The sequence below is a fragment of the Macrosteles quadrilineatus genome, unplaced genomic scaffold, assembly GCF_028750875.1.
Source record: "Macrosteles quadrilineatus isolate MER2022 unplaced genomic scaffold, UCM_ALF_1.0 Scaffold_2__2_contigs__length_208266976, whole genome shotgun sequence".
NCBI classification, from domain to species: Eukaryota; Metazoa; Arthropoda; class Insecta; order Hemiptera; family Cicadellidae; genus Macrosteles; species Macrosteles quadrilineatus.
This window is the reverse complement of record NW_026542595.1, coordinates 54532081-54543013: the sequence shown is the minus strand read 5'-3', so window position 1 is coordinate 54543013 and position 10933 is coordinate 54532081. Positions and strand designations below refer to the sequence as shown.

The 10933-nt window shown below is 33.9% G+C and overlaps 1 protein-coding gene across 1 annotated transcript in view; it reads left to right on the top strand.

The window, feature by feature from the left end:
* The first annotated feature begins 1233 nt into the window (after window positions 1-1233).
* The window catches only part of LOC128985666 (rab proteins geranylgeranyltransferase component A-like), a 31389-nt gene continuing 21689 nt past the window's right edge, over window positions 1234-10933 (top strand). The window contains exons 1-4 of the mRNA XM_054405428.1: window positions 1234-1483; window positions 6690-6756; window positions 8344-8541; window positions 9269-9488. Coding sequence (XP_054261403.1) covers window positions 1438-1483; window positions 6690-6756; window positions 8344-8541; window positions 9269-9488 — 531 coding nt within the window. The 5' untranslated portion in view covers window positions 1234-1437. The remainder of the gene's footprint in view (window positions 1484-6689; window positions 6757-8343; window positions 8542-9268; window positions 9489-10933) is intronic.

Below are 10933 nucleotides of genomic sequence, written 5' to 3'. Positions count from 1 at the left end.
GTTAGCGTAGCGAACGAGCTAACCTGAAGGCAAGTGAGCGCAGCGAACGAGCTCCAACCTAAAGGTGAGTGAGCGTAGCGAACAAACTTCAACCAGGACGTGATTGAGCCATGCGAACGAGATAATCTTGAAAATTAAGAAGTTAAACGGGGCAAAGCCCGCGGGTTACAGCTAGTATATATATATGAATTTGAACGGATGGTGTTTTTGGCCCCTAGGAACCTCAAAATGAACAAATAAATCGGTCCCGGGTCCAGGTCTTACCATGAGTACTACCATGGTGAAACATTCCTTTTTTCCTTCCACCATGGAGTACGGTAATAGCTTATTCCCTATATAGGAAATTCGCTAAAAGGGCTTGGCAGATTATAGTTATTTGTGCAACTAGTGAGAAAAGTGATCAATTGACTCACTCGAGAGAAATCCTTACTCACGAGCCGTAGGCGAGTGAGGAATGGTTTCTCGAGTGAGACAATTGTACTTTGAACTCTAGTTGCACATTATACTTTTCCTACAGTTACCATAAAAAAAAAACAAATGAATTGGTGAAGAAACATAGCCTATTTTTACACAGAAGTGAACTTTTAATATAACATTTAATGTGAAGTGACAAATACAACAGTACAACAGCTGACCAGCTGATTTACAGCCAGTGCTGCCAACGTATTTCGCGCGCATACGACGTTGCCTGCATGTTACGCGCTCACTATTTCGTACCTTCACGTTGAAAATCTGGAGTGAGACAAAGTAATTAGAGTGAGACAATGTTAACATTGTCTCACTGATGAGCGAATTGGCCACTTTGCTTTCTCAAATCAGTGAGAGAACATGTACATTGTTAGGTAACTGTAGGAAAAAATATTACCTTCACCTGACAAAAAAAGTGAATCGTTAAAATACACCACATGTGAACAATAACCAATTTTTCAATAGAATTGTTATTTTGGTCACTGTTAGTCTTTAAATGTGATTTATTTTGTATTTTTTGACTTATTCTGAAACAATAGTTGTTACACTGAGAATTGGTTCATAGATAAGGACTTTTTTTAATTTTTTCACAATACATCAAAGCATAATCAAGATTTTGATAATGAAGCTCATGAAGCATCAAGTCAAAGCTAACAAATTAACTTCCACTGGATATAGTACTATTACTTATTTTTTAAGCAATTCTTGTTACTCCATGGTATAGCTGATTGAATGACGTTTTAGCAGAAGAAAAGTCAGGCAGGAGATTGGAGAAAGCGTAGCGTCCGTCAGCAGCAAGCAGGACACCAAGTGTATTGACTCCCACTGTGACGAATTTTGTATTTCCAAGTAATTGCTTCCTGAACTCTTGCGATCTAACTCAAATTACATTATACTTGATTTTGTTATGTGTACATTTCTATTCTAATTCTGTGTGATATACTAATCTGAGCTTTTGGACTATTCAACATGGATGATCTCCCAAGTGAATACGATGTTATTGTCATTGGTACTGGTAAGTTTAGGATTAGTTTTATATATTTACCAAGCTAGTTAACGAGTTAACCTGAGATCACAAGAACTATAGAGATATTACACTCCTCTATCTTTGGGGGCTCTCTTAGGGAATTTCTACAAAGAGAAGTAAGATTACTAATTTTCGTAGTTTTCATTCCAAGACCTAGGGCAGGGAACACCATGAATACTTGAACAGACTTGGTGTGGATCATAAACATAATAAAAACAAATGAAAGTTATTTGGATAATTAGTGGGAAAAGTGGCACTTTGCTGCACACGAGAGAATTGTTTACGCACTACCGGTAGCTGTAGGCGAGTTTGGAAAGTTTCTTAAGTGCAGCAAAGGCAGTTTGCACTCACTTTAGTTACACATTAAATTCCTCCTACAGTTTCTATAAAGCATATAAATAATTAGTATTTCAAACACTGTACACCATGTTCTTAGGTAAGGTTAAATCCAAACATTGAATGAAGTGGGAAACGCTAAACACCAGCTAACTTAAAGTTAATTGTAGTCGTAATATTTAAGCGTTGCCAACTTATTTTCAAGCGTTCTTGTATTGCGTGCCTAATAAAATCACACTGTTTTGTGCTGTTTGTTGGAATACTGGTTTGCGGCAAAAGTAAAAAGTGTGCGGCAAAAGTAAGTAGATGCAGCAAGCAACTTTCTGTGCTATAATCAGTGCAAGGAAGGCCACTTTGTCAGGAGACTGTAGGGAACTTTATTTAAAATTGCTTAAATGGAACTGCCTAAACATATGTTAACCCTTCCCAGACGGCCTATTGTATACTTACAGACAACAAAATTATTTTATTTAGGTTAAATAAAAACTAAGTAAATAATATTTTTTTTATATCTATAATTTATAGAATGTTGTACCGGTACCTAAATATAATCTGTGCAGCACTTTTATCCAAAATATTTTTTTATAGGCCTAGGCCTACTTTTTTTATATTTTTTTAACTCTTTTTCATAATAACAATTTTTTTTAAATTAAATTTCTTATTTTTCTTGAAAAACTTTCCTATTAGCCTACATCGGTTGAAGGTATAATTTAATAAAATGACGTTTTTAGAAATGATTAAGTTAATGATGTTATAACTTAGACAATCAACTATAACAATAACTGACATAATAATCAGCGGATATATCCGCCTACCGTCCGTAGAGCCCAAATATATAGCGGATATATCCACCTACCATCCGCTACGCACAAAATGCTAACGGATATATTCCTCTATAGCTAGTCCTGGAAGGGTTGATGCTATTGTAGGCCTACTAGGATTCGGGCCAGCAATGTCATTTGTTTTTGTTTATGAACCATACCGGCTGTTCAAGTATTCGTAGGGAACACTATAATATTTCATTTTAACTTCTCTAAAAACAAAATCAACTTAAGTTATAAGTCAACTTACATTAAACAAGTGTCTTATTTTTGTCTTAGTGTTTCAACAAAAGTTCTTTTGTTGAAAAATTTGTTGCATAGCCTACTACGTCTCAACCGATAAGTTAGTCAGCCCTATGTTTATGATTTCTTTTTTCTATTGTCTACGGCTGTAGCATTTTTAACAGAGATACATAAACAGTATTTTTGCTAGACTTCCGCAGAGCACCTACGATATAGGCTATTATCGGATAAATAACGATATATATATCGAAACTTGTTCTGTTTGATATAGCCTAGCCTACCGATTAAAATTTGTTTCTATTGTAGGCCTAACCATCGATTTCAAAATTGGTTTGTTTACTGGTACGTTTTTATTGGTATTTAATAAACTAAAAAACCTACAAACCATTTCTTCCATTTTTAATCTTTAATATTTGTGTAAACTAAGGAATACATTTTTTTAAATTTTATTTTTAATTGTTATCATAACGGTTTAACTAAAATCATTTCAATATTATAATATTGAACCAGATAACCAGATAAATATTTATATTTTTATCAGTTAACTTATTCATCTGATGGTATATCGTACAGTACAGTACTGCGGAAGTGTACCCGAAAGCAGTCTACGAATTTTAAAAGGCCTTTCTTATATTTTTAGGGAGTTTTCTATATTTTTTGGAAAAATTATTCCGTATGGCTACAATGGTTAAAAATTTAATTTTGATAGGACTATGTCTACCTAAACTTTCTGTTTTTCCACGCTGAATCGAAAAATGCAATATAATTTTGTCAATTCCTAAGTGACCGTACAATTTAATTAATAACAAACTTAAGTTGAGTAACTTCGTTGTGTAATCCAGATAGTGGTGGTTTGGGCGAGTCCAAGCTCTAGCAGCGACTAATAGGCTACATGAAGGGGAGGAAGATTTGTGGAGTGGAAACAGCTGTTATTTGTTTACATTCGTTGTTAAAGAAACAAAACCACACACGACGACATGAAAACAAAATCTTAATAGGCTATCAGTTACCTAACAACGATTTGATTTGTAAAAACAAACAGACTTCGATGCCGTTTCGAAAATACAGTAGACCTAATACAACAATTGTTTGTTGTGTATTAATACATAAACTATTAAAAACATTAAAAAATGTAATCTATATTCGTAAAATACAAGGAATAGATGCTACGTCACTGCCACTTCAATAACAACAGGATTGTCCTCACCTCAACCCTCAATGTCTGTTAACTAGTGCCATAGTGCATAAACCCGCAGTACCTAAAAAGTGAAAACGTGCCATAGTGCATAATATCAAAGTGCTTTAAAAGGGAAATCTTGCCATAGTGCATAAATAGTTTAAGCATTTTTGAAATTTGTTATTTTGTTGTATTTCACCCACTATTTCAATTGTGCAAAAACAGTCTGGAGGTAACATAAATTAACAAGTCCGGTTCATTATAACCTAAACTTTTCCTTGATGTAACCTAACTTCAAAACACTTAATACAGTCACGAATACACTTTATAAAACCCGTCCTATCTTCCCCACATGCCTAAATAACTTAAGGGCTGATTAACTTAGTTTGCAAACGGATCTTTCTGAACGATTCGTTCAGAACAAATTGATTCCTTTGCGCATTAAGTCGAGTATAAACAGCTGTTTGCTCTCCTCAGTTCACATACGGACCTGTCCAGACCACCATATTACCACCAGTACCGCTCAATGAACCTTAGATTCGTCATTTTAACTGAGCCACTTAGGAATCTCCTGACAAAAACTGATTGAATTTTCGGATTCAGCATGCAAAAAACTGTAAGTAAACATACCAAAACTACATTTTTTACCATTTTAGATATACGGAATGGTTGCACTTTTTTGGCCTTTTTACTTAAGGAATGACTAGGCTACTAAGTTGTTAAGGGATGTCCATATGGCGACATAAATTTGGCTCAGCTTAAGTTAATAATTTAAGCCTTAATTACCTTGATTGCCAGAATTAGCTAGATTGTTTCTACAACCAACTGTTTCAGTTTAACTTATGTACAATGTCTCTAGTGATTTGTTGAAGTTGATAAGAACAATAATAAATCTCAGGCTCCCTATGGAACTGTAGCCTTCCCAAAGTTTGAGTAAGCGAGGTTCGAGCTATGAAGGTGCTGTATCGAAAATTTGAGATACCGAGGTTTTAAGATACTGACAGTTATGTTAGTTCAGTTGGATTTTCATGTCTCAACAGGAATCTAAACAAAGCTGACTTGTATTGTAAAGCAATACTTTGAGTTTTTGGGGCACATCGTGATAACATCGACTTATGAAGATAATAAAACTTTGAGTCAGTAAGGCTCGGGAAAATTTGAGTCATACCTAGAGGTTGAGTATTACTGGTAAAACCTGTTCAAATTCAATTTATTGGGGTTAAATATTTAAAACCTTTGACTTATAAAGGTACTTTTAACATGCGATTTCAAGAGGATTTGAAACAAAATTAGAGATATTTGAGATACCAGTCTCAAGTTTCAAGCTGTAACAGTCCTACCGGTAGCCTACTGTATTACCAGCTGTGATGTATCCTACATCATTGTTGCATTATTTTTTACAAAAACTCATTTATTGTCAGGCTGTGTAGTATCATTGACTATTGGATACAGAAGAAGACATCCCATCTATATGGATCAGCTGTCGCCAATTTTTTACTAAAAAAGAATGTAGTTGTGTGAGCCAGTCACAGATTGCGCTAAAACTCTATTTTGTACCTTATTTTTTTTTTACGGTACTGACATAGTTGCTGGGTCACAACAGTTGCTATAGCTCATAATAAGTCATTCCATCAGTTTGACTTGGTAAAAACCATCATGTAATCGGCTGAAATCAGTAATTAGATCAGCGCAATCTGTAGGTGACTCACATCAACTAAGACAAATTTTATAAAAAAACTGGCTACAATTTTAACATGGGGATGGAATGTCTAGTTGTTGTATTAATAGTCAAAGGTAGTATTTTAGGTAGCAAAGAAATACCTAATGAGTTAGAGCTGAGCAAGGCCAACGGAAGTCAGCCACAGCCTGCATCCGTTACTTTCTGGACAGTCCTCATAATTTATAATGATATATTCACCCATCATATAAGCTTAATAGCTTATTCCCTAAATGGGAAATATGCTAAAATGAGGATAGGTTCTTTGAGTAGGTATCTAGATGTACTGGCACAAAGAAGACCTAATTACGTTATTAGTTTTACCTTTAAAGTAGCTGTTTCAGTCCAGGTCTTAGAATTGAAAAGATTCACATAACAGCATTGTTTACTCACTTAACAGCATCGTTATTTTACTTACCAACTCAGGTAATGGACCAATGGGGGTCAAGGATTGAGAGAGAAGAAGTAAAATTGTAATGCATTTTCTAACATCAACTAATCAGCTGTTTAGACCAATTTAATTGTTAATGAGTGGTGGATTAGTGTTTGGTACAATGATTCCTTGCATCACTGTCAGTGGCAATGAGAGGTTATAAACAAAAACATAACCTCTTTTAGAAGTTACGAGTAGTGATTGTTAGTAATTAAAAAACTGTCTTATGTAAAGTAGTGTACGCAACTTGCGTAGATAGCCTTAATGACACACATTAGAAGTTTTAAGGCACTCGCCAAGGCTTGTACATTAAATTTTCTTTTTGTGTCGTTAACAATATCTTCACGGGATCATTGTGTAAACATTACAAAAGTTTTTATCTTTACAAATAAAACCACAAGTATTTATTGTCAATAAATTTACTACGGTAATTATTGTAGCCTAATCAAAATATTTTTTATTTACAGGGATGACTGAGTCAATTGTAGCTGCAGCTGCTAGTCGTGTTGGTAAAAGGGTACTTCATCTTGATTGGTAATTTCACTACCCTATTGCATCTGAGACTAATCCTAAAATATCTCCTTAAATCTTACTAGAAGCTTAGCTATGATAGTGTTAGTGTACATTGTACCAATATGTCAAACAATTGACAAGAATGCAACAATAAGCAAATCCCTAATCTACCAAATCAATCAATAATAGTTTTGATCCATACCATGTGATTGCGTAACATAGATATCTACAACTGTTTACAACAGCTGATTTTTACTCCCTAGGAACTAAAAGAAGGATTTTACTAACTAGGGAGTAAAAATGCTACTTTAGAACCGCAAGGTGTGAATAAAAAAGCACCTGTTTTAACCGTAGTACGATGTAAAAACCATACCATTACGGCCAGTGCTGTTTAATGCCTGTGATTAATACAGCAGAACTATATTCTGAACTTTTATGATAAATAATAAGTTGTGTTGAACAAGGGGGCACTCCAACAGTGACATAGCCATAGGGGAGTCTGGTCCCTCCCTTCATGTACTAAATCCTTATATATGTATATACGTGAAGGTGATTTCTACGAAACACTACAGCCGTTATAATGGACGGATTTTTACAAACAATGTGTCAAAATTAAGTATATTTTGTGTAGACCCCCTTTCACCAATTCCTGTAATAAAAGTCCCCGGGCATTTCCCCACCATTAAAATCCCAATGTATTTCTTATGAAGAAAATGTACTAACCCAGCTGTTTATGCTTTGTTCTGCTATTTAACTAAATTTGTTTATTATGAAGATTTGTTTCTTGGCGCCATGTGGTCAATGAATTAGACTTTTGCATATATTTAAAATGCAATTCACTATAAAACATTAAGAAATCAGCATTTAAATAATCAATTAGTTCCGTTGAACTTTGCCTATGTTTCCTGGTAAGTGTGTTGAAACTGTTTCTTATAGTAGATTAAAAAACCGAATTATTCTTTTCTGCATTCTCACCCCGTAGCAAAGCAGTTACAAATTATAGTTCGGCCGCTTAGAAAACGACCTGCGCGCTAATGCTAAACCAATACTGGAGGAGGTCGTTTTCTAAGCGGCCGACCTATAGTAAGCCAAATGGTTAATCAGATTCAGATGTATATAAAGCCTATACAGAAAAAGAAAGTTAATTCTTAAAAATGTAATAATTTCATATTATTTTATTGTACTAAAATACAAAACTTTCACCTTAGGTGTTGTATATCTTTTGTTCCAACTATAACCTTTAACCTCATTTTTAACTTATTCTAGTAGGCCTACTATGAAAATTACATCCTCTGAAACTGTTACAGCATTCAAAGTTAAAGTTAGTTAAACTGTATTAGTTACTGTTAATTGTTATTTTTTATTGGTAAATAACTTTATTATTGTTTAAAAAGAAATCAGTAACTTGTTGGTAAACTTAGTGACGATTTCTTATGATGATTTACCCCACCACCCTTCCACGTCCCTGAGAGGGGACTTTTATTGATATACGTAGTTTTTATACCTTTTTTTATTAATGTATGCATAAAATTACATTGTTCTTGCTCTGTAAATTTTGTTTTCTCTTTTAAATTGTATAAATTTTAATAATAATATTGTGTGTTTCAGTAATGAATACTATGGAGGAATGTGGGCAGCATTCAATTTCGATGGACTTCAAAAATGGTTAGCAGAATGTCAAAACAAATCAAGTGAACTAGAACATGAGAGCACTGACAATTTGTTGAAAGAAGGTGAAAGTCTGGTCAAAGCTGGTAGTCAGTTTGCAACTGTTTTCAACATCGAGGAGAAATGGTTAATACCTGAGTAAGTTTTTATTAACAATGACTATGCACTAGCATAACTAGATTTTTATACAGTATACTAGGTATAAGTATATAAGTATACTATATATCCAATGTTAATTTTTAATTAATTATAAACTTAATTAATGAATTATAACTTAGAAAGTATTATGGTGATATTAACATTTTCAGTTTGCTTTTATTATCAATCAATTTGATACCCACTTATATTTTATAGAAGTAAAACCACTCAGGACTTTCTATACCATCGATAGATCGCAGCTAAACCAGTGGGTTTGCTCTTTTCATGTCATGACTTGCCAATAAATGTTCAGTACTATAACTGCATGTAGTCCTCTCCAAACTCATAAATTGGCTACCTTAATATGTGTATGACATTTGAATCAACCTTTAAACAAACGCAAACCTTCTCCAGCTTTGCAGTGCTTTGGCAGTATTTGAGTTTGCAGACGCAAGATGTTTTCGCTATTCCTATTTAAAACAACAACATGCTAAAATCATAAAAATTTACATTAAACTTAACTCTGTTATGGTAAAAATCACTATGTGTTCATCTTTCTGCTCAAAGATAAAGATAACAAAAGCAGTTGGTAGTGTTAACATCTTTTTTGACATTTGTTGTTTTTATAGTGATGAGTTGTCTTTGTAAGTAAGGTACCATGTTTAAATACTTCAATCTAATGTTCCTTAAGAAAGACATTAAAGAATATACCCTGTACCTTTTTTAGAGTTTTACAAGAAAAAGATGGGGAACCGCAACCATCAAAAGACACACAGACTGAAGGCAATTGTGATCTAGCCAAAGAGGAACATGAAGGTGGCTTAGAAAAGGGTGAAAAAGAATCGTCTGAAAGTGAAAAGGACAAGGATTCATCACAGTCTAAGTGTTGGAGCCAAAACAAACTAAAAACATTGTACAGGAAATTCAATTTGGATCTTGCTCCCAAGGTAAATAAAATGTAAATTTATTAGTGAGTAGGTATGAAATAAAATTTTTAGGGTTTCAAAATTTTTAACTTAATCGTACCTCTCAAACCCAGTGTCAAGCAAATTTTTGTTTGCCTAAATAAAAAAAAAAAAACGCCAAATAAACCAGATCAATACAAATCCTTCTTCTCCTATGTCTAGATTACGCACGATTACGTGCGTCAGGTTCGCTAGTATATTAAACAAGCAAACTAATAATAATCTACAGTATAAACAAGAATAACATTAGAATTAAAAATGTAGGCATACCGTTTTTTTTTTTTTTTATTATTATTTTCTTGTTAAGACTACACGTACAATGCTGATCAAGAAGTTATTTTTATTTTCTCCGTAACCTTTAATCCTACAACGCTTCAACATACACATTTTTTTGTTTAAAGCTCTACCCAATGTTTGCTATGATAATTGGGCATTTTTTTGTTGTACGGATAAAAATTTGAGAATAAAAAAAATTACAACCCCATAACTCTCCTAGACCTAAATAACCTAAAGTTCCCATGACCCGATCTTACTGGTTTGCGTACACATTAGGGTGTATTAAAAGCCCTACTCGTTCTTGGCGAGTTTAATTAAAATTGGACCTAAATTAATCGAGTTATTGTGTACAAGGATACATATTTATTTTAAATATACATTTTAACTAATAGTGTTTTTGGCCTTTGGGGACAAAATTAACAAGTAAATCGGTCCTGGGTCTAGGTTTTGCCGTGCCACTTACACTATTAGGTTCTTCTGAATAATGAAATTAACTAAAAATACTCAATATTAGAATTTTTCAAAAAAATGTTTAAATCTAGTTGTCTGTTGATAATTAGAGAAGTAGTTAAAGTCTGAATGCAGACTTTACATTTTGAATTGTTTCAAAACAAAATGATCACCTTCGGGTCTCGGCAGAGTTGCCCACTCCCCCCAAGGTCAAGGGTGCATACCCCCACCCCTAACATTTAATGCTGCCCTTTTTTTACCCTCCCCCCCCCAAAAATAGCCACCTATCACCTTCCTACAACAAAACCAGAATATCCAGGATTGTCTAACGTAAAAAAATAATACAACTAACAGGTAGGCCTACTGAGTGTTTATTAATTATTAGGAACATTCGTTTTCCAAATTAAAAAAAAATATGAAAGCATGAACATCCCTGCAGATGCTAAAAAATCATGAATGTTTTATCACACAATCTTCTCAGACACTAAACGATTGCAAGAATAAAACTTTGTAAATCAAGCTACTTGCACATCTCCAATATCAATGACCCAAAAATTGTTTCTAGCCCGAATCTATCTCTCGGGCCAACTATTGGCCCTGCCCGACCTGATCTCGGGGATCCGCAGACCCTTAACAATTATGAAAATTAATTCTAGCTTTTTATTGTTTAACATGTCATTTAGTTTTTCTTAAAGACTTAC